Consider the following 25,111-nt stretch of genomic DNA (forward strand, 5'->3'; position numbering starts at 1 on the left):
AATTGTCAAAGCATAAAAGTTAAACAAACCATCTAAGTGGGTGCAATTGCCAGGGAGAGAGATTAAGAAGAAATTAGAACATAGCTCCAGAAAGCCATCGTATTATAGATTTGGCTACAGATAGTGTGGGGATGGGCATTCATATGTGTGGGGGCAGAAAGGGTTTTGGAGGCTATTTATTAACTAGTCCAAAACAGTGTCCAACGAGTATTTATATGCACTCAGTCTGCTCTGCATATTCAAAAGATCTTACAAAAAACTTTAAGATAAAATTTTCCAACACAAATCATGCCATATAAATCTGCAAGATTCAAGGCATGAGAGTTAATCACCATATAATTCAGCTCCTGAAACAAGTTGTTTTTTTTTTAATTTTTTGATGTTTATTCTCTATCCATAATATCACCACCAAACTCATGAATTTTTGAGTTAGCTACTAGAAATATCAACAATGAAGAATTTAACCCTACGTAGGATGAGCTGATTTACTTTACTTATCATAAGTAAGTAATTATTTAGGGCCTCTTTGCTCAGGAATATTTTCTAAACTGCTGTCTGGTTCCCTCCTCCCCTAGTCTATAGTTTTACAGAAACGGTGGTATTAAATGCCAATGAGGCAATGTTTAGTCTAACTAACCTGAGGTGCTTATTTGGGGGGTAATTACCTGGCACTTGAGCAGTATTTAAGTGCCCAACTGCTAGGTGACTAACTCTTGGGCCAAGCATGGCATTTATTTATTGCCAGAATGTTAAAAATAAATAACTACATGACGAGCATAGAGAAATGTGGGTTTCCTTTGTTTTTTCCTAAGTAAGTTCAGTTATTTTTGGAACACAGAATAATTTCACTTATGGTTGGACTGGGAGCGAGAAAGAATACAGAGTATCATAACACCTAGGATTGGGGACACCCAAAACGGAGAAAGCAAAGGGAGGAACAGGCCACGTTTGTGGTGTTCTTAACACCATGACGCGGCAGGTGCTCGTGGCTCCCAAAGGCATGACATAGACCATTTCACAAATTAACAATGAGTTCCGGTTCTTTCTTCTTTGCCTTTCTCATTGTTGTGCTTCAACTAGGAACTTAACTAACTAGTTTTTTATCTTTGATCTCTTCTGTTCACAGCTAATTTTGTTCTGTTGGCTTGGAAATGTATTCAGTTAGACTTAGGTTTGAAAAAAAAAAAAAGGCTCAGGGGGCTAAAAGCTTATTTAGTGATGTTAGAGTAGCAAAAGAAGATCTCTTGGGTTTGCCTGATATTTTAAAAGTCTTGGGTGGTTCAACTTTTGGTAAAAGACTTTTTTAGCCACTAAAATATAAAAATAGAGATTCATCCATATTTTTTATTACATTTGAGAAAAAATCATATTATCTAATTAAAACCATGAACATGAGTTAGGGGTTTTACTGAAAACTAATTATGCATTTTGAAGTATACAAGAAGTAGAGTATTGCTAATTGTTCACATTAGAATTAAGGAACATATTTTTAATTGACTGGCTGAACAAATGAATTCAATGATTAAGATTTTATATTACAGCTAAAGCAAAGCATTAAATAACTCCATAATCATTTATATTTGGCTTTAAATCACTATGTATAACTATTCTTCAAATGTTTTATTGCCTTAATTATAAAGTTGTTTGGGTGTGTTTTCTATGTTACCCAACTGAGAACACTTTGGATAGCAAAAGGAAGGCAATTTATGATTTAGAATTTTACTTGGAATAAGCAAATCACAATAGAAAAGAGGAGTTGTCAAAACTTCAACTTTATATAGCAAGAGTTTATGCATATTAATGTGTATATTTGAATGTATGTGAATTTTACAAATTCAAATTAAAATAACCCTAGCCTTATTGATGACCAAAATTTTACTGATAGCAAATTACTGGAATAAACATTATGTCAATTATGCAAGGTGTTTAATCATTGACTAATCACTTCTTAACATTGAAAACAAATCTTCCATTAATATACAGGAATGTATTGTCTATAATTTTTCTTGGATTGATTTGACAACCCTGAGGATTCTGTGGATAACAGATAATATATATATATCACATCTACCTGGAGACTCATGGGCTTTTTTAGATCTTCTTTGGCCACTAGCTAAGTTAATGCATGAGTGGTCCCTGAACACACAGATCAGGGCTGATATTTATACTGACCTGATTGAGGTTATCATCCCTGATAAAGAGGACCGGCTTTGCTGTTACTCATTTGTTAACATGTGTATGCGACTTTTAAAAGAGACGCAACAGAAATCTGATGATTTTAATAAGATTATACAGGAACACACCCATATAATTTTGCTAATATCCATAATGCTCTGAAAAAAAAGTCTTTTCTACATCTACAATTGCATTAATCTTGTATATACAAGCAGATATCTCATAATAACATATGGTTTGAGCCTCAGGATTTAAAAAATAATTATCATGGTTTCAGGTAAAATAAATATAGGCAAAAATGTTCTTCAGGAATGTTCCTGCAAGTTTCTGATTTTTACTTATTGGATATTTGATACTTTACAAAAGTATATTTCCTTTACACTAAACCAAAGTTGACACTTTCGGAGCTGATTAAGTAGCACAATTAATGTCAAACAATATCCCCAAAATGATTGAGCTTAAAATGCAAAATAAAAGCAATTGGGAGGATTATAGCAGTTAATCATTTTAGGCTTCCCTTTGAAGAACCATCTTCATTTAAAATAGAAAACAAATGCTCTTTTTACTGTTTAGTATTCATGTTGTTAGAGTGAGTTTATTGCCTAGAATAGATGTTAGACTATAAATGTTACCTTCAGATTTTGTTCTTTCCTAATAGTATGGTCTCGTCGATATACATATTTAGTTCTTCTGAGTGTTTAATACAACTCCCTTTAGTATTCTATATATGATTTTGCTCAGCAGATTTGTGTTATTAAAATGTATATAATGGCATAGAGAACATTCAGAAAATCCACAGAGGACTAAACAATCTTATTTATTGTTAACATTCAACCAGTCTATTTTGCATGTACCTTGCAGTATCTGTCACAAAAATGAGAAGGAGAAATTTTCAAATTTAAGAACCACCTATCTGATTAACCCATGCTTTTATTCAGATGGTATAGAACTTATAAACCCTTCCCGCATTAGACTGGGCTTCAAGCATTCAATAAAGCACATTTACTGTGTCCAAGATTAAATCATACATTGTTTAAAATTAATTATTCCTTTTTAATTGCATTGTATAAACAGAAATGACCCGTTAATTTAAAGAAAATCTATCAGCACAAAATGAATTCACTCATATAAACAAGCAAGATGAACTTGACCTTGTTTGAACTTGTTTTGATGTGGCCCAGATGGTAGGCTACATGCTTGAATAGCAGGCTAAAGCTGAGGAAAAACTCATATAGCAAGATCTAGATTTATAGCCTTTTGCAAATTCCTACCTTGTATTGTCCTTTCAGCATCTGTTCGGCTGCCGCTGCGGTCAGCTTCTATCTCTGGGGTCAGAGAGTCTAAAAGCACAGAAAGGTAAGAGTGACACATATTTCATTTGATGCTGTTGTCCTTTAAAAAAAGAGCAACCTGTTACTTGGGTGCTGTATTAAAATTACATAAATCTTTGGCATCTTGTAAACGTTTAACAGAGACTAGAACCATAAGAATGATCAAAATATTTGAAGAGATCAGTAAGTAATGCAAAATTGTTCATGACACGGGATGGGGTTGGGACGTTCTCCAAGTAATATTTATCCTGTTTTGGTAGAGACAGACTTAGCTACACAGGAAAGCGATGTCAGGTTCCAGATAATCGAGTTAAGTAGTAACAGGCGGGTGAAGGCTTCTATGAAATCAACCATTGCCCAACTTGGGGGATGGCTGCCCACGAGGCTTTCTGCTAGGAGCACAGTTGAATGAGTCACTAGATAGTAGATACACAGATACATCTATATATATATATATATATATATAGCTCAACAAACACAGGGTGAAATTGTCTTTTTAGTGCTAATAAGTGAAATGTTAGCTAGCCATGCATAAAGATGCCCCCTCTTACCATTTAAGACCCTGAGACTATCCGTAGAAGCTGCCTGTTTTAGTGTTTGTTCTGCTTGCTCACGACGCTTTGTCTCAAATTCCAGGGCTTCCTGTAATTTTCTCTTTGCCTTTTTCTCCTTCTTTAGCCTCTTTTGAACTATGGCTAGAAAAGAGGGTTAATATATTATATTTTAAAAAGTTTTTGCGATGCTCCAAACTACCAATGCTTACAAATAATCTATGTTTTTCAAATAATATTCTTTTTTTTTTTTTTTCCTTTTCTCCCCTCCTGGACAGAGTCTACCTATGCAGAGGAAGTTCAAAAAAATCCCACCGTTACCTAAAAGAAATCCCAGTAAAATATCCAAGGAGGCCAATTTTTACTTAATCTTGAACTATCTTATTACAAAGATGCCTTTAATTGTCAAATGAGAGACTGATTTAAGGGGAAATTAATTTTAGTAAATATTTATATACACTGATAAAGGAAGCCTGATTAAATGAATTTTGTGGATTAGTCTCTGCCCTTGAATCAGAATAGTACAGAGTAGTTAGAATAATACAAACCTTTTTAAGTGTGCCTTCTATCTTTTAATGAAGCATCAATTTTGAATAGTAAATGGAGCATTTCCCCTGTAGCTGTTTTACTAAATAGTTATACCAGTTGGGTTTTTAAGAAATTTTTCTTGAAATTAAAAAAAAAATGCAATAAATATGATTGTCTATAAGGGGCAAATATTCTTAATTATTAACATAGAAACTGTCTTTGGGGGGAGCAAAGCTAATGTAATTTGCTCAGAGATATCAACAATTTCTTCAAAACAAATATATATGCGCTATAATATATTTCAAGAAAATTATCTTTTTCTCTGCTGAAATCTGGTAGAGTATGAAACCTTATTGATAAGAATGTCAGCTACCGCTGACAATAATGTGGGATTGATATACAAAACCAGATTATGATACAAAAAGTTAATTATTGTATTTTCTCCTACTTGACAATTTAAGTATTTGTATATAATATGTAATCAATAAATAGTAACAAATAAATGCTGTTCAAATATATGTTAGCTATACTTTCAGTATGATCATTATTTTAGTTTTCACAATGCATATGAGGTAACCAGTCAGCCTAAGGGGAGCACACAAATGTTTTTCTTTGGAATCTTCTTTTTCCTGGTTGATAAGCATTGTGGATGTGAAGGAGAATATGACAGAATCAGTAAAAGAATACCCTTGTGGTAGAATTAGTCATAGGGAGTAGTCACTCCAAGTTTACTATTTGATTTCTTACTACAGATGAAAGAATAACAACGTTTTTATTTAATGCAGTATTTAGTCAAAATATAAAATAAGATAATAAAGGTTCAAGTAAGAATTTGTTTTAATTTCTAATCTTCATATGTCCCTTTTTTATAATTATTAATACTATTAAGGTGGCAGACCATTAACTTGTTGAGTTTATTGCTGCTGGTGACATATATTAATAGAGACTTTTTTAAGTCAAAATACATGTTGGCTACAGTCTTATAATAAAAACAAAATTGGTTTTGAAAAATGTTAATTCCTTTACTTAGTAGAGTCAAAATCGAATGCTTATCTTAACAAAAATCATTTGCCTGTTGTATCCCTTTCCAAAGATGATTGTTTATAAGTCTCTTTGGAAAAAAAAAACACAGTAATTTCTGAATTACTTATTTGAATTGTATACTTTTACGGGACTAAAATCTCAATACCCAGTGTCTTGCCATTGAGTGCTTATTGTTTCCTCTTCCGTGATTGAATCGAATAGTACTGTCATGTTCTCTCTTCAGAGTAGTACACTGCTTCAATGGACACATTTATAATAGATAATTATTGATAGCTATTACCTTTAATTTATTGTTCACAATTAATTAAATGGGAGGTGTATGATGTGATCTGTGAAGTGTTTTGCCCTCTAGTGGTTAAAGAAAAAAACAACATAAGTCTTCCAAATGATTGAAACCAATAAAATTCTAAAGTTCTCTCAAGTAGCCAAGAATTATTTTATGAATTTAAGTGTCTACCTTTAAGTCTTGTTAGAAAGAAAAAAGGAAAAGAAAAAAGACGTCTCTAGGTGAGAACAAAATCAAGACATGGCTGTCTCATGAAAAATGGTTGTATATAATGAACCTTTTGACCAATCTTCATTACCCACAAAGAACACATCCCATTATTAATGTTTATCTTGTTTTCATTACTTTAGTACCTAAATCTATGTGAAACCACATTATCTAGATGAGTGCTCTACATGGGTGATGATGGTTTTCCCAAATCAGCCTCATTCCAGTAACCCACTAGCTATTGCTTTATAAAAACTAATGTAAAAACCTACCGAATCTTGCTGGTTTGAAAAACAAAACAGGAATAATGATTTTCAAATGACGGTATCAAACATATAAAAGGAGAACATGTGGAATATTTTTATTGGATACTTATTAAATGTGGGAATAGGTGCTCCTCCTCTAGAGTACTTACGAGAATCGTAGAGTTGAGGCAATGGGAAAGTTGGTTGTAAAGAAAATACTTTTAATCTCATACATAATATAAACACACAAATATGAATGACCTTCAAAATTATCTATACATGCACTGTAAAGTGTGTTAGAAGAAGCAATTCATAGATTGGTAATATCATTATTTTTACCCAATAAAAATTCATACGGGTTTCTACACTAATGTGTACTTGACCTTGTTGGATGAAAATGAGGCATTCAGAAAGAAAATTATACAAACACTCAACTTTGGTCATTTGTTCAGATAGTCATCAGTCTTCAATTTCAGTTGATAAATATCTTACTAAATCTGCTTCGCTTGACTAATCAGTATTTTCTATGTTAGCTCTATGACTTTAACTCTTAAGTTTTTCAAAGGCAATTGTGAATGAATATAAAATTTTTTCTCATGGCTCTCATCAGAGCTCACTCTTATCTTAAAATTATTTGCTAAGCTCCATGAGCAATAAAAATTATGTGACTAATGATATAACAGATATATTTCAATTCCCTGAGGTATGAATAGAAGTGAAACTCTTCTATACTCTGGAGATGAAAAAGCACAATGAGCCCAGGATTCAAATTAACAAAAAAGCTGTAGTCTCATAGTAAATCACCAAACATAGAGTAGTGTTCTGTTATATATTTTATAGAGAGTATTAGGCTTATTTGGAAATTCAGAAATACCTCTATTCTTTTGTTCCATAGCCAACTGCTTCTCGAGTGTTTCCCTCAGTTCTCTTTCCCTTAAAAAATCCATCTTCAGCTCTGTTTTTTCCAGTTGGACTTGTTTTTCTTGAGCTCTGGCATTATCTATGGCAACTTTCAAGAGCCCCTGTACAAAGAAGGCATTCAGAATTGTAATATTTTGGTGCAAAGCACATTTCATTATTACTTAAAAACATTTTTTAAAAAGAACCAACTTATCAAATTCTTTCATTCCTGTATATTCACTCCGTATTCACTAGGACAAGCACTTCAACTAAAACACAAAATTTCTAAATCTAATTAAACTCTCGTAGGAAGACAGATATTTTTGCCAGGCAGGTTCAATAGCTTCTAATTAGGATATCTAGATCTAAAGCTAAATGAGGGCAGCACATAAGCATGCTAAAAAATAAGAACCAGGAAAAAAAAAGAACCAAGAAGAAAATTCTACTGAAGCTCTTACATAAGTGATAATCTGATATGGCTTATATAACCCCAAATGATCCTGGCAAGACCCACGTATCTCTTGGAGCTCAGTCTCCACCAGTCCCTACTGAGATCACACTGGACACAAAGCTCATCTTTCCATTTCTCAAGAAAATCGATTTCTGCACCAGAGATTTTCTTTTTCCATTCTCCTTAATGCTTTTCCTCCCAATTTTTGTGTGGCTCATGCCCTCACTTCATTTCACCTTTGTTCAGTCACCACTCAACAAAGGTCTTTTCTGGTGCACCTGGGAGGCTTAGTCGGTTGAGCGCCTACCTTAGGCTAGGGTCATGATCCTGGGGTCCTGGGATTGAGCCCCGTGTCGGGCCCCCTGCTCAGCGGGGGAGTCTGATTCTTCCTCTGCCCTGTTTACATGCTCTCTGTTTCACTCACTCTCTCAGATAAATAAATAAAATCTTAAAAAAAAAAAAAAAGAAGAAGAAAGGTCTTTTTTTTTTTTTTTTTACCACCCTATCTGAAATAGCCTTCTCTTATTCCCTGCTTAGAATTCTTCCTATCATTTATTATCGTGTAGTATTGTCATTCATGTATTCATGTATTTTTTTATCACTTTATGCAGGGTCTTCTGCACTAAATGTAAACTCTCTGAGGCAGGGACATTTTCTCTCATATGGTCCTTTGTCCCGTGGAGTCCAGAGAGTGCCTACATATAGTAGATTCTATAAATTTGTTGACTAGAAATTACAGTACTGGTATATTTTTCTTGAGGTATATAATATATGCAAGGGTCCCAAACCTAGTGTGCTAATAGTGCGTTATTTTTAAAAAGTAATTTAAAATGGTTATAATAAACTGAGAATAACTTTTAGGGGACTATTTGACAGTATATCTCAAGAGTATATGGTAAAAGTAAAGTTTATTTATACAATACGTAATAGAATCTCTTGTATAAGAGGTATGCGTGTATGTTGATTTACTCTTTGCTAATCAAAGAATTTTGTAATATTCTGAGATTCTTGAAAATGAGATTATAAGAACATGTAAGACACAGAACAAGTATTCTTCACATGCTTTCTCCTAAAATCCTTTAGAAAATCATTAGTAAAAATTAGAGCTAAAATTTCTGTCCTTATCAACTCAGCAATACAAAATGCCTTTTTGAAGTAGGAGATATTTTGCCTTGGTCTGTGAACATCAGGGACTAAAATTTTCTTTCTTCCTTCCTTTCTTTCTTTCTTTCTTTCTTTCTTTTCTTTTCTTTCCTTTTCTTAAAAATTTTATTTATTTGAGAGAGAGAGAGAGCACAAGCAGGGGAGAGACCCGGGAAGAGGCCCAGGGTAAGGGAGAGAGAATCTCAAGCAGACCCCACACTGAGTGCAGATCATGAACTGAACTGAAATCAAAAGTCGGATGCTTAATAGACTGAGCCACCCAGGTGCCCCTCGGAGACTAAAATTTTCAACTGAAATTATAAATGAAGCGGAAGTGGGGCCATTTATAGATATACTCTAGGATACCAGCCCTCTTGCAGGAGACAACATAAGCAGTCTGAACTGGAAATTTCTACTCTGGCTTAACTTGTGAGCTTGACAGAGGTGTCCCTTTAGATCAGCTCACCTATGTAACATTATCATAAGCCATTTAATCTCTTTTCAAGCACATATAAATTATTTCATGTTTGTTATACCTGACCCTGAACTTCCTGGTATAATTCTTGTGATAGGAAACGAGCTGGAGGGTTTCTACATGGTTGTTTGCCCCTCCCAACTCTTTTGTTTTTAACAATAAAACATAGCTGCTAAGGAAACTGCCATCTTAACTCAATTCAGCAACATTCCTGTGTATGTTTCTTCTTCATCAGGAACAAACAATTAGTAACAAATGAAAGAGATCATTACATCAAGTGCCCTTTTAGATCACCCCAATTAAAACTTTAGTTTAGCTGTATTTTAATTCTAAGATACCAAATTCTAATTTTCTGCTCTGATTGCTCTTGTTGACTTATCTTTGAAAGATGTACTCTCTGTGCAATGTCTAGAGATTATTTAGCAAGATGCCAATGTTGGCACCACTTAATGTGTTGATTGGTTGTATTATCAGTAGCTGTTTAAAATAAATTACTATTAAACTATTATTGTCCTTGGCTGACAAAACACAATATTTTGGTGTTCTTTAAATATGAAACAATCATTATGAATAAACATGTTGAATAATGTTAAACTGCATCTCTAATTTGTGTAATTTTACATTAATATTTGTTGTAATGTATGAAGTTGCTAAGAGCATTTATGTTTACTGTTTTCTTTTGTTACAGTTGCTGCTAATGTCCCTAATGGTAATACATTACCTATTCCTGCTGATTATGTCTGAAAAATACTAGCTTTAAGATCCAATACCCTCCAGGGACTCCTTATAAGCTATATAAAATTAAGTTTCATTTTTAGACTTTAAATCAGTGCATATCAGTAGGAGTCCAGTGTGAACAAAAATCTGCACTAGAGCCAAACTGATACATATGCAAAAATATGTTATTGCCTGTGACAGCTTTGCTGCAAAAAATACAGAAAAACCGATTAAATTTCAGTGCAGCAGGGGGCTGGGAAAAGCAAGAGCAAGTAGTGTTCGAAACGTCCACAAATCATTAGGACACCATTTTAACCATCAGTGATAATAGTACTTTCAGATTTGTGTAACTTCTGTAAATTTTCCAGGTAGATCATATGCAAAGGTCACACTAAATGCTGAGTCTCATGTGGACATGCAGTATTAGGCAAAATTCTGCAATGACAATTCTGTGATGATGAATTACAGCAAAAGACACAAGGTTTAAAACATGAATTTTTCTCCAGGGGGAGGTCAGTTACGATGTTTGACAATGACAATTCCGAAGAAATGCGTTTTAAGCTTACTCTGTGGCATACCAATAAGAGACAATGGTTGGTTGGCCTCAAATTTCTCTCCCATAGGTGAGGCATAATTGTGGTCATATACACAAATGTTTTCATTTTCTAAAATGATCTACCTTATAAATTAGATTATTTTAAGCATCTCCCAAAGAACCAGTCTATACATATTTCTTTTCAGAAGGGCATTGTAATTGATTTAACAAGTTTTCAACTAACTTCTATAGCCTAGATAGTACAAATATCTTCTTGTATAAGAGACGTTAAAGTAATACTGATAACGAAGGCGAACATTTCTTAATTTACTAGTTGGATCCTAGAGGAAAAGTTTACTTGGCCATGTTTGGTTTTTATACAAAAACTTTTCAGAATCATATGGTAACTGAAGTTCTTTGAGTGTCACTGGAATTGATGTGACAAAATTCTGCTCAAGAATGCATTACTTTTAATGAGAGTAAATATCTAAGTTGAAGGGGATTTCAGTGATTTGCTCATTCCGATTAAAACCTTTGAAAGCTGAAAAAAAAAAAAAAAGGTTCAGAATGATCTGATGACTAGCTCAAAATCCCAAACTAGTAAATTGACTAAGCTTAGGTGAGAGTTACCAAGCTTATTTACGTTTTTTCTTTTAATGTTTCTTTCCAGGATGAGAAGCAATGGTGTCCCTGGAAACCAGAAACTTTTATGGAGAAACAAATGTACGCTAGAGCAGCATCAATCAATGCATGTTCACAGGAGGCCTTATAACAAAAGATACAACAATTCTTAGTTTAATGCTATGACTCTTGTTCTCAAAAATCGGTCAATAATGGATACTCCCTCAAAAGCACTTCCAGGTATAAAACCAATCTTGTGGGACGCCTGGGTGGCTCAGTTGGTTAAGCAGCTGCCTTTGGCTCAGGTCAGGATCCCAGCATCCTGGGATCGAGTCCCACATCGGGCTCCTTGCTCGGCAGGAGCCTCTGTCTCTGCCTGCCACTCTGTCTGCCTGTGCTCGCTCTTTCCCTCTCTCTCTCTGACAAATAAATAAAATCTTAAAAAAAAAAAAAAAACCATCTTGTGATTCATAGGATCATGTATGGTGATATAGCAACATGGGCTCTGTAATTATCCTGCCTATGTTTAAATCCAGACTCCACCACCATTGTATGACCTTGATCATACAATACTCCATTTGACTCATCTGGAAAATGTGGATGATCATGAAATCCACTGTATAGGATTATGAAGATGATACAATGTAATATCATACAGAGGACTGTAGATATTGTGGTTTATAATGAGAAACATATTTGGGGAAGTGCCTGGCTGGTTCAGGTGGTTAAGTGTCTACCTTCAGCTCAGGTCATGATTCCAGGGTCCTAGCTTCCACACAGGCTCCCTGCTCAGAGGGGACTCTGTTTCTCCCTCTCTCTCTGCCCTCCCCCTTATTTATGTGCTTGCTCTCCAGCTCTTGCTCTCTCCCAAATAAATAATATTTTTAAAAAAGAAAGAAAGAAAGGAAAGAAGAAAGAAACATACATATTTAGTCTTCATCCCATTTGGGCACAAAGATCCTACAATGGGTGGAATTTCCTAACTGATAAGAATGAACCGATGAGGGTGCCTGGGTGGCTCAGTGGGTTAAGCCGCTGCCTTCGGCTCAGGTCATGATCTCAGGGTCCTGGGATCGAGTCCCGCATCAGGCTCTCTGCTCAGCAGGGAGCCTGCTTCCTCCTCTCTCTCTGCCTGCCTCTCTGCCTACTTGTGATCTCTCTCTGTCAAAGAAATAAATAAAAAATCTTAAAAAAAAAAAAGAATGAACCGATGAAATGGCTGTCTTTTGTTATTCATAAACCCCACCCCAACTATACCTAAGTTTTTTTAATAAGATGACTTTTGGAAAGCCCTAGAAATGGGGGCTGGTTGTCTGGGAAACCAAATCTGTGATTGGAGGGTTGGAACTTTCACCCCCCACTCCCCTGACCTCTGGGAGGACAGAGGGGTTGAGGTTTGAATTAATCACCAACTATGGGTGGTTTAATCAACCATATCTAAATAATGAAACCTCTAGGAAAACTCAAAGGGGCAGAGTTCAAAGAGTTTCTGGTTTGGTCATCCCATGGAAGTACTTGGGAGGTCATGTGCTCAGAGAAGACACGAGAGCTCTTCACCCCTTCCCACGTACCTTGCCGTATGCATACCTTCCATCTGACTGTTCCTGAGTTATATCCCTTAAAAATAAACTGGTAACCTAGCAAGTACAATGTTTTCCTAAGTTCTGTGAGCTGCTCTAATAAATTAACTGAACCCAGGGAGGGGGGGATGGGAACCTTTGATCAATAGCCAGTTGGGGGGCGCCTGGGTGGCTCAATGGGTTAAAGCCTCTGCCTTCGGCTCAGGTCATGATCCCCGAGTCCTGGGATCGAGTCCCGCATCGGGCTCTCTGCTCAGGGGGGAGCCTGCTTCCCCCACTTCTCTCTCTGCCTGCCTCTCTGCCTACTTGTGATCTCTGTCTGTCAAATAACTATATAAAATCTTTTTTAAAAAAAATAGCCCGTTGGTCAGGAGCACAGACTGCAACCTGGATTTGCAACTGGCATCTGACATCTGGGTAAGTGGCAATCTTGTAGGACTGAACTCATACCTTGTGCGAGCTGAGGCTATCTCCAGGTAGACAGTGTCAGAACTGAGTTAAATTGTAGGGAATCCAATCCAGCAGTTGCAGAACTGCTTGGTGTGGAAACAACTATCAGCCATTTGGTGAGAAATGTAAGAAGGGAAGTGATGTGACTGAAGTGAAGTCATGTTAAGAAGTGAAGTGATGTTTCTACTGAGAGTAGAAGACACACACAGGAGTACTTTTCATATATAATGATACAGGAAGATTGTTCCATAAATATTAGTTTTTACTATTATCATTATTATTATTGAAATGGTATACAATATACATTAGTGAGTATGGTATATAATTCAGACTTTTAAAAGATTAATGCTATTCTCTTTACCAGAGTAAACTGTGTTTTTAGAATAATAGACATAATTCACTCTTTGTTTGTTTGTTTGTTTGTTAATGAGCTCTTTTCACAAGTTGGTAATGAGAAAAAAAAAAGACTTAGAATATGTAAGTATGATTAAACATAAAAAGATATAATGTAACACCAATATATCTGATCTTAGTCTACCCATATTTTGAAGCCAATATCCTATTTTGTTGTTTATCTTTTTGAAAGTTTCCTCCTGAGTATTTTGTCTAACTCTGTTATAATTAAAATGATGTATGAAAAATGCAAATACAAAACTATTAACTTCTTTTAAATGTATAAAATATAATATCATCGGCCATAACATTGAAATGTCAAGATTGGAAGATGCATAAGCCGAGTATTTTGGTCTTAACACTAAGTCAGATTCTTCTTCATTTTCTTTTGTCAAACACAGAAATTAGAGAATACTTCATAAGTACCATAGTTGTATTATGTGCATTTATTAGACCATAGTGATTCAATATGTGACTTGCCATATACTGTGGTTTTAACAATTCTTATCCTTTTAGGTCTTCCTTTATTTATTTAATTCCTCCAGAGAGACAAATCATAGTGAACCAAACTCTCATCATATACCCCCTACGGCATATATGTTCAATGTTAACTTCCTTTATAACTAATTTTTACATTCTCTGCCTTATTTTACCTTTTTTTTTATTTATTTACCTATTCCTATTTTAATATTTGTAAGTCATTTTAATTAATTCTTATAATAAGACAAACAATGTAAATTATTTGTTCCCAATCCTTGCACGAACAGATTGTAGCTCTGATTTACAGCATCAAAGCTCAGATTAAGAAAAGAGAGTAAAATCCTTCTTTAAGTGTGTTTGTTAATTGGGTAGTCAAGGTTTGAAGGGGTCACATTTAGTAAATTGACACTAAAATTCTAGTATCCTCCCCTAAAATTTCACAGGGAGTTCTCCATGGACATGTTTGAATAAGGAAGGCATAATAAAAGATTGCCCATATTGAGAAAAACAAAATTCCACATAAAACAAAGTTTTTAAAAATCCTAAAAAGGAAAACCTGGAATGAATCCATATCATTCACTAAAGTGAAATTATTATACTGTATATATATATTTAGTATGTATAGTATATATGGTATATTTAAAATACTAGTATGTAGTCTTTTTCTACAGGTCCTCCTTGAAAACAGAAAGAAAAAAAATTTATGAAAATTCAATATTGATATGTCATGGCAGGGACAACTGTACCAACCATTACCAATTTTAAAATTGAGATTTATCAAATTATAGAGTATCCGAAGATTAAATTATTTAATATTGGAACAATAAACACTTAAACATGTTTTAAAGGGCTTTTGGTCATTAATTATAAGAAAAAAGAGACATCTATTAAATTTAAATCTGACCCAATGTCTTTGATTTAATTAAAATAGATGGGATTGGGAGGGAGACAAACCATAAGTGACTCTTAATCTCACAAAACAAACTGAGGGTTGCTGGGGGGAGGGGGGTTGGGAGAAGGGGGGTGGGGTTATGGACATTGGGGAGGGTATGTGCTTTGGTGAGTGCTGTGAAGTGTGTAAACCTGGCAATTCACAGACCTGTACCCCTGGGGATAAAAATATATGTTTATAAAAAATAAAATGTTAAAAAAAATAGTAAGAATACATAATAAAGCTTTAATTCCATATATGGTATTGTATGATTTGAAACATGCAAACATTTTTAACTCAAATGTTTTTCATTGTCACCCTGATAAAATAGCTCCAAAAGAAATCTGGATTTTTAGATTTACTACACAAAAAGTATGTTACCATTTTGAAATAGAAAGCAGAGAACCCTGTTATATATAATTGAAATTGCAGAGGAAATTGAGGTAGGCAGAATGTAATTACTCAAATTAGAATTTGGGCAGCAAACACATTTATACTGTACGCCCAATAAGCCAGGGTCATGACTACTTACATATTCTATACCATTCCTAGAATATTACTGTAACTCAATAAATGTGGCAATAATAAAAAAAGCTAGCATTCATAACCTTTTGAAAAATGATGTGAAACCGTTACTAGACATAAATCCCATATATATGTGTATGTGTATATGTGTGTACATGTAAATATGTGTACATGCATATATGTGTACATGCATGTATTGTGTATATGTATGTATTCCTATGCATGGAACTCAGTAGGATTTTTAATTTTTATTTTAGCTTATGTACACGTATGTGAATGCACTGAAAGTGACAAGCATAATTTATTCTTAACAAAGTATTCTTACTGTCGGTGTTTTAACTTTGATGAACCCAGATCCCTGTGATTTGAGACTAGCAATAAACAATGTAGTTTGCCTTGATTATTGTCCCATCATCAACTCTTGCTACAATATGTCCATAAGACTGGTTGGAAGGTCAGGAAGAAGAGTATATTAAGTCTAGAGATACTTTCAATAAGATATTTGTCTAAAATATATATGATTTTTAAAACTGAGGTTTTCTTTTCTTTCTTCTTCTTTTTTTAAGAAATAATTATAGTTTGAGGTGATGTAGATTCATGTGTGTCGTAGGGGGGAGGGTGTTGGATAATGCACCCAAACTGACAGCATCTGACTTAAAATGCCAGAGTCCATGTGTACACCCACTTTTCAGATGGGCAAGCGGGGGTATACTGATAAAACCCAGAAATGTTTTCTTCACTGAAACTTAAATTAAATGACCACTTTCCTGCTTAAAGTCATTTTAGTTAATGAAGATACATACAACTGGATAGAGAATTTTAAGTAAACCCTTAGCTTTTTCTTTGCTTCATATAGAGCTAAAAACATAACAAAATTAATTATTTCCTCCTTTCAGAGTATAAATTCAGAAATTTTGAGGGATATTTTCTGAAATCATTTAATTTCACAAAAGAGAAATTCATTAAAAATTCTACCACATAAGAAAATAATAATATGGGTCAAATTTAGAAAAAAAGTCTATGTTTAATTTTAAATATAATCAATTATTTGGTCTTGATTAAGTTAAGGCTAGATTGATGATTTATTTCAATTACTGAGATATAAAACCTTAAAGTTGAATACAGTTCTGGAGACTCTAATTACATTAGTATTAAAAATGCCACATTAATAGATGAGAAGATATGTTACATTAAAGGCCTTCTGTTATGTCCTTGGAGAGGTAAATAAAATTAATTACATTTCTACTGGAGAAAGTTTAGTATGGTAGGAAATGTGTACAGAAAAATATTCACTAAGAATCGAGAGCTAGAGTAAAACTTAAAAAAAACAAAAATTAACAGCACAATATCTATAAGCACATTCTTATTATTAGCTACTCCAAATATGGAGAAGTAGATGGCCAAAATCTCCATCTGGGGTCCACATGATCGCTTCATGTGTGGGCAAGAAAATTGTGCTTTCTTGTATCCCAAACACTCTTATTTTGGCTCCATGCTCTATGTTATTGTTAACTGTAAGTATTTTTGATTCATAATGTACTGTACGTAAAATATACATCCTGAGGACTACATAGGAAATCCGTGGAAAGTTTTGTATAGCTTTTTGAAGTCTATTCTTTGAAGAAATCCTATTAACTGAAACAAACTTATTTATGAAAGAAGGGATTTTTTGGATTCTTTTATATTAGACATATTCTAAGTGACTAAACATATCATTTCCTCACTGGAAGGCCAGCAGTTTAAAAATAACTAAATATTTATTAGAACTGGTGTGCTGTCGTTGAGTAAATCAGACAAACTTAAACAGATTCCTCCCATCAAGCTGGCAATAAGGAGAACATTTAGGCAGAATGATTTTTCAAATGCCCAGGTCATTTTCATCGAAGCTTTTATTAAGGTTGAATACACATATATCAGTATTTCTAAACCAACTTGATTAGCGTAGCAAGTTTAAAATCTTAAATTGCTGGAAACGGTCCAATGCCATGGTTCGGTCAAACCCATCAACAGATTAAGTTGGAATCGTAGGAATCTGGGAAAAATCTATAGCTGGGTCTTCCACGTGTTTACCTTCCAGATGACAAACAAGGCCTACCTGTATGTTAGTCAGAAGGGTCTCTATGGAAGACAGTCCATCAGGAAACAGGAAAGGAGGTGGAAAACCTGGAGGTAGTGGTTGTCCATGCCCAGTTAGAGAAAGTTTGTCGAGGCTGTCTCTTGCGGTTGGTGTGGAAAGCGGGGTCTCATCTGTATGTGATTGAAACAAAAATATAGAACAAGTTACGCTTGTCTGTTTTTATTAGACCTCAGTAATGGCTTCCCTAGTGGTTTCCAGAACATTTATTGCAAATTGGTTCCTGCTATCAGGAGAAAATGCTTTCTGCTGAATTTTCTTTAATGAAAAAGCTGTGGAGATACAACAAGATAACATTAATGAGTAACTTTATAAGCCTTTTAAATGCAGTCTCTAATGAGACTGAGTTTACAGTGCCATAGAATCTTTTTAAAACAAATATTATCTCACATATAGTTGTGATAATATACTCAGGCTGACTTTATTGGCACCTTCCCAATTATCTCATTTTAGTTTGTTCTGTTTGGATTGACAATAGAATATTTCTAGCATCTATAAAAGAAATGCTTTGTATATTAGTATGTTTGTTTCTCAATTAACCCTTCCTTTATATCAATGATTTGTTCAAATATATTCCTAAAGAATCAATAAAAGAATGTACAACTGAAATTTGTCATTTTACAACTAAAAAGAAAAACTGAAATCAAATATTTTCTCCCTAAAGTAAAACTGAATTACTGAATATCACTAAAATTGAAGATCTAATTCTTTGACCCTGAGTCCCTTTTACCTTCGTACTAAAAAGCTAGTTCTTTATACATGAAAAAGGAGTCTAAAGAAAGGGGAATAAAACACAACTTCCATAACAATATTTAGAAAATCAAATATAAAACCCTGTAAGATAAATTAGTCTTTATTTATTGAATATTTTTCAATATTTTAAGCAACCTGAAGTAATGTCCTGATATGAATTCTTTTTACTTACCCAGTGAACTCTTTTCATTCAGTTCTTTATTATTTAAACATTTTTACAGTTTCATTTAAGATAGATACAAGTTATGGTTTTGTTTATTATATCACAGAGAAAATTTTATTCATGGCAGGATTCTCAATTTTATAAATATTTTCATATTTCACCCCAGGAAAATTAATCAGAGCAATGTATTTGCACAGTCCTGATAGTATCTCTCAATTTTGCAAGTGGCTAAAAACTTCAGCACACTTGCCTTTATGCTTATAATTTGATTCCACTGTTCTCGATCATTCCTTTATTTTTCATTACAACAACTAACCACACAACACGTTTTCCAATTACCTCTCTGTGGGGCAGAAATATTACGGAAGTAGCTACACTTCTCTGTCTCTAACTAATGTCAGAACAAGTTAAATTCATCTCCCTCACTGTTCCACATTTCTAGTTAACAAACCAAAAGGAAAGAAAGGCTGGGGAGGAGAGTATGGGACACAAGCCATCTATTAGCTGCCTCTCAATAGCACACACCCACTCCTCGGCAGTTTCTCCATCCACTCCCTTTCCCGTTCACTTACTGACAGGCGATCTGAGGCAGCAGGTACTAGAAGAAGCAACGCAGTGAGCAGCTAAAGGAAGACTCACTGTGTCGTTATTTTTTTTATCACTCTTGTCACCAGGGTTAAAGAGAGACCGCAGTGCAGGGGTAGGGCTACTGCATGGCTAATGTGATCAAGATGATCTTGGACACCCTTTACCTCGCTGTCATAAATTACTCCTCCAGACCAAGGCTGCTAGTGCTTTTTCATAATAGCTCCAAAAAGGCACTTGTTAAACATCTATGTGCATGTGAAATTGTTTAAGAATGGAGAGCAATATTTTTCGATCAGCATCACCTTAGCTGTCACATGCTAAAGAAAATGTGGCTTAATAGATCATGGGGATAATAATTGCTTGTCTCTTGAAAAAAGGCATGGAACCAGATGACCACCTGGGTTTGCTTTCAGCTTTAGAGACTGATTCCACAATCCTTTAAAGAATGTCCAAGAAAAAAGCTCCATATGAATGTGTAGACACACATGCATGTACACGCACACACATTTGATTGTAAGTTCCATCATCTCAATGACGATTTGATTTAACTCCAGTACATTTATGCTTGGCTACGTTTGGCTGTTGTGTGAATTAATTCCTAAAATCATTCATGATACATACATCTACAAAGCCAATATTTACTTTACATAAACAATGTGCTGAGGATAGAACACTGAAAAACACAATCTGCAAGCTTCAAGTAACTTACCTGAACTGGAGTGACTGATCCCAATTGTTAAGCAGTCAATTCCTATAGTTAGGAAAACATTTTGTCTTCCATCATTATCCCATTAGCTACTCCATTCCCCATCCCCCGCTCCCCTGGGATTAAAATTGTTCTAGGTATACGTGAGTGTGACTGTGTGTGTATGTGTGTGTGTGTGTGATTTTTTTTCCGCAGTTGCTTCAATGGAATGCACACCTTGGTCCTCAAGGTTCAACTATCATTTAGTATAGACTTACATGATTGCATTCATTCACTCATCATTTTTTACAGCAGAGATACTGCATGAGGCCACTTTAACTCAACATGTAGCTAAGAAACAATCAAATTTAGGGCACAATGATGACTAAAGAAATTTTAAAAAGGGGTAACTCTTAAGATCAATATACATTTCTGAAAAGAAGACAAACTAATCAAGATCAAACATACAAGACAAAAAAAGTCCTTTGGGCTTCACGACCCTACTAAAAAATTGTCATCTTCTGGCAATTAACATCATGGAAAGTCTCATTTAGTCTTCTTACAAAGATAGTAAAATTAGGAACACAGTTCTTCCTTTTGAAAGAAAAGTGACCTTTGATATCCTAAATGTTCTATGAAGATTAAAGCAAATGTTTGAGAGGTCAGACAACATGGAAAAGAGTTTTGACATTACATAATCTCCACTGACTTCAAACAATGAATGATGATGAGGCAGAAATTCACAAAACACCTTATTCCAATTTGAAAGATCTGTACATATTTTTTAAGTTTTATCTTTAAAAGAAAGCTTGTCAGATGCCATATTCTCTGGATTATTACAGCACTTGACAACGTAATCTGTTTTTTCTTCTTGGGTAGTTTGCTTTCAAATAATTTTAAACTTACGGAAGAGTTGCAGGAATTGTACAAAGAACTTCTCTATACTCATATAGTGGGCTGGCTGGCAGCCCCCAAAAATATATGTCCATGCCTAATCCCTGAAACCTAGTAATGTTAGCTTCCTTGGAAAGAGGGTTTATATAGATGTGATTAAATTAAACATCTTGAGGGGCACCTGGGTGGTTCAGTGGGTTAAAGCCTCTGCCTTCGGCTTGGGTCATGATCCCAGGGTCCTGGGATCGAGCCCCATGTCAGGCTCTCTGCTCAGCGGGGAGCCTGCTTCTCTTCCTCTCTCTGTCTGCCTCTCTTCCTACTTGTGATCTCTGTCTGTCAAATATGAATAAAATCTTTAAAAAAAAAAGAGATGAGATCATCATCTTGTTTCAGGATGGGTGCTAAATCCAGTGACAGGTATCCTTATCAGAGAAAGGTAGAGTGAGACTTGAGGGAAACAGAAGAGATCCACAGTGAAGAGTGGGAGGCCGAGGGGAGATAGAGACAGAGATCAGGATCTCCCAGTCATAGTCCATGCATCCTGCTGATAGCCACCAAATGCTACAAGAGGTAAAGAATGGATTCTCCTTTATAGCCAGCCTCTTGGAGGGAGCTTATCCCTACTAATACCTTGATTTTAGACCTCTGTCTTCCAAGACTCCAGTAAGAAAGTTATTTAAAGCCATCAAGATCATGGCAATTTGTTAAAAATCAGCCCTAGAAAACTAATTCAACTCTTTACTTCAATTCACCAATCGTATGCATTTTGCCATGTTTGCTTTTAAATTATTTCTCTCTCCCTCTCTTGTTCTGTGTGTGTGTGTGTGCATATGTTTGAACCATCTTCCCTTTTAATCCTAAAACTTCACTGCATATTTCCTAAGTGTAAGAACACTCTCTTATATGACCACTGCAAGTATAAGATCAGCAAGAATCACACACACAGAATACTATTGCTTAATTAAGAGTTCGTATTCCAATTTTATCATGTAAGATATTTTACTGGAAAGAGTTAAATAACTAATATATCTTTTAATTTACTTGACAAGTACTTGGAGAATATTTTCTCTGGGCTTGTGGTAGATATGTAGTAGCCTCTAAGATGGCCTCTGATGATTCTTCCTTCTTATTATTCATATATTATCTAGAACCTTGCCCTTAGTCTGAGTCAGATCTAACAGAGAAAAACAAATGTGATGGAATGTCACTTCTAAGATTTTGTTATAAAAAATTTATAATTTCCATTTGTCTCTCTCTCTCTCCCTTTCTCTTGCATTTCTTGTCCTGGGGAAAACCAGCTGTCGTGTCATGGGACAGCCCTGTGGAAGTGCACATGACCAGGGACTGAGGCCTTCCAAAAACCAAGTGAGTGGCTTGAAAGCAGAGTCCCCCTGCCCAGTGGAACCTTTTGATGAAGCTATAGCCTCAGCTGGCAGCAGAACTGAAACTTCATGAGAGATCTTAAACAAGAACCACCCTGCTAAATTGCACCCAGATCCTGATCCACAGAAACTGAGATTTTAAATGTTTGATGGTTTAAACCACTAAATGTTGGTGTGATTTGTTACATGGCCACAGACGATGAAAACAGGACACAACACTTTTTATACTTTGAGATACATAAAGAAAATGTCTTAGTGTCCGGTGAGTATCAGCTACTTTGGACAGGTAACAACTTCTTCGGGCTTCAATTTCCTCAAGTTAAAAGAAAAAAAAAAAGCAGGTTGAATGACACAAACTCTAGTGTCATGCAAATCTAAAGTTTCATGTTCTGTTATTTCTTATTAAAATTCTTAAAAATTAGTTGAGTGGACATTTCACCTATTTTGACTAGAGATTTTGCCTGTATTGACTGCAAAAGAATGGAGTCACATAAACACAAAATTTCAGAGCAAGCTCTTGATTCTTTAGGTTTACAAACTCCATTTTACAAGGATTCTTGAGTTTTCTTACTTCATTTTATCAAATTAGGAAATGTTCAGCCATTTACAAGACAGGCACTCCCCACACCTGCGATGGCAAATTAGATGCAGGGAAAGGTGTGTCCTCCTAAAAATAAAGGAAGCACTTTTGAAAGCTGCATTAACTAGGGTACAATTTTTTTTAAGGACTCCATATCCATAGGGAACTAGTAGTTATGCCAGTTCTCAAAGGAGTTCTTGTTATTTTTAAATTCCTAAGAAAGGATGGTTTTTAACTTTCTTGTATTTTAATTTAGTTACAGGGAACCATAGTGGCTTTCTTAAGGAAAACAGAAGCACACACATTACCATCTCACACATGATTTCATCTGTTGACCAGAAAAAATACCAATGACCATTTTTATAATTATATGAGAAATATAATGACAGATATAACACCATACGATCAATTAATATCATTTAGGATATGATGGGTAAGATAAAAATAGAAGATAAGAACGTGTGTTTAAAAGTCCAAAATCAATAAAGTATGAAAAAATGTTATTTCTTTCTTCTCATCATTTCATCTCATGATTGTCCTCATAGTTTAAGTCACATATCAATAAATGACTATCAGTAAGATTGATGTCTCTGTAGGACAGCTTTTTTTTCCATCCAATCTTATCACACATAACAATTTAGCAGGATATCCTAAGGAACAATGTTGTTTAAAAAAATAATGGGCCTCTACTTTTAAAATGTTTTCTTTCCTGTTAATAAAATCTAACTCAGTTGTTATTTTCATAACTAATCCCTTTGGGTTTGAATTATATATTCTCTTTCAAGTTCTTGTGTGTGTGTGTGTGTGTGTGTGTGTGTGTGTGTGTGTGTCTTTTTGTGTCTGATGTCTTTTATTACACCATAAATTCCAAGTAGAAAAATGTTCACTTTTAGAAAACCATACATTCCAAGGGAATTCACATTTATTCATTTTGATGTAAAGTAGATAGCAACATTATTAAAATAAAAAAGTCTCCATATTTAATGTTTACAAGTGATCTGGGATTTTGCATTGCAAATATTATATTATTGTACTGGAAAAGTGAAAAAATGTTGACAAAGATTCTAGAAAATGTGGTAATCTCTATGATTAGTGATTTATAAAAATATGAACTCTTCTTTGGCATTTTGATAAATTTCCTTTACAATTGTCTAGAAAGTTAAATTTATTGGTGTTTTTGTAAACTCATCAGCCACATTATTCAACTGGAGTACAGGCATGGATAATCTAAAATATTAAGGATTGGTGTTTAAAAGATGTTTTGAAACTTATATCCAGACATAAAGTGTAGTCATTTAAATTGAGTTCAACCATATCCTCAATCTTAGTTCATTCCTACTGTAGGACTCTGGCTTTAATTTGGCAATGGAAACTAATAATAAAGTTGAATAATGTGATCCAGAATGTAATCTTAAATTAGAAATGGTCATGTAAATCTTTTTCTTTCTATTTTCATCTTCTCATAAAATAACTAATTCCAAAATATCACATTAAAATGTATTTGCATGAGTTTCATGTATCTATTTCAGTTCTTATAAAATATCCAGGGGTATGATAGAATGAGGCTAATTTCCTGTATTTAACTTTAAACCTACTTTTCAAATTCTGGATACATCTCTGGTAAATTGAAAAGCAAGCCAGGCTAAATTCAGAAAGTGTGAGTTCAAGCCCTGGCTCTAGCAAGTATTAGCAAATAGTAGAGCAAAAAATCCATCTCTTAGAGTCTATGAGCCTCATTTGATTTATTTACTAAAAAGATGATTACAAACTCAAAGGATTGTACCTTATATCCAATTAGATTGTGTATATGAAAGTGCTTTGTAAAATATAAAGTGCTAATAAACTATCAGGAAGTAACAAATAACTAACTGTATTACACATTTCATTTTGTAAACTTGGCTTCAGTGTGCCACAGAGGGAATGCTGGCTGTACCATAAGCTTGAGACCACTGCACTCTTTCTCTCTAATGAGGCTTGTGATGATGAAGTATCGTGCTGATAATGAAATTATTACTATACATTATTATAGTTGCCTTCTACAAACTAACCCTGAATTAGTTCAGCGAACAGTTAAAATTAACTAGGATAGAAATAACTTGAGAAAGGGCAAAAGGATATGAACTAGTTTATCAACTTCTCTTCAGGCAGCAGCACCTAGAGGAAACGGATAAGGTGACTTACACAGAAAGAAAACAGTACAGATCTTGGAGAACTAGACTGTCAGTAGCATAAAAACACTTCTGAGTTTCCTTGGATCTACTTGAAGCCGTATCTGGATTTTGAGTTTGGGTGAACAAAGGAAAGGAGTTGGTATGGAAAGGAGATCCTTGCAAGCGTGTGTTGGCGGAATGCCGTAGGTGTGCC

General features: G+C 34.6%; 1 protein-coding gene across 2 annotated transcripts in view; it reads right to left on the minus strand.

The window, feature by feature from the left end:
- Positions 1–25,111, minus strand: part of DACH1 (dachshund family transcription factor 1) — a 427,802-nt gene that overhangs the window by 30,929 nt on the left and 371,762 nt on the right. The window contains exons 7-10 of one of the 2 annotated variants that reach the window (XM_082701392.1): positions 17,664–17,815; positions 7,242–7,389; positions 4,058–4,201; positions 3,447–3,515 (exon numbers count right to left, since the gene is read on the minus strand). In XM_082701392.1, the coding sequence (XP_082557518.1) occupies positions 3,447–3,515; positions 4,058–4,201; positions 7,242–7,389; positions 17,664–17,815 (513 nt within the window). Of the gene's footprint in view, positions 1–3,387; positions 3,516–4,057; positions 4,202–7,241; positions 7,390–17,663; positions 17,816–25,111 lie in introns of those variants that run through there. The other variant, XM_082701391.1, reaches the window with a different exon arrangement.

Source organism: Mustela nivalis (assembly GCF_964662115.1).
Source record: "Mustela nivalis genome assembly, chromosome: 15".
NCBI lineage: Eukaryota > Metazoa > Chordata > Mammalia > Carnivora > Mustelidae > Mustela > Mustela nivalis.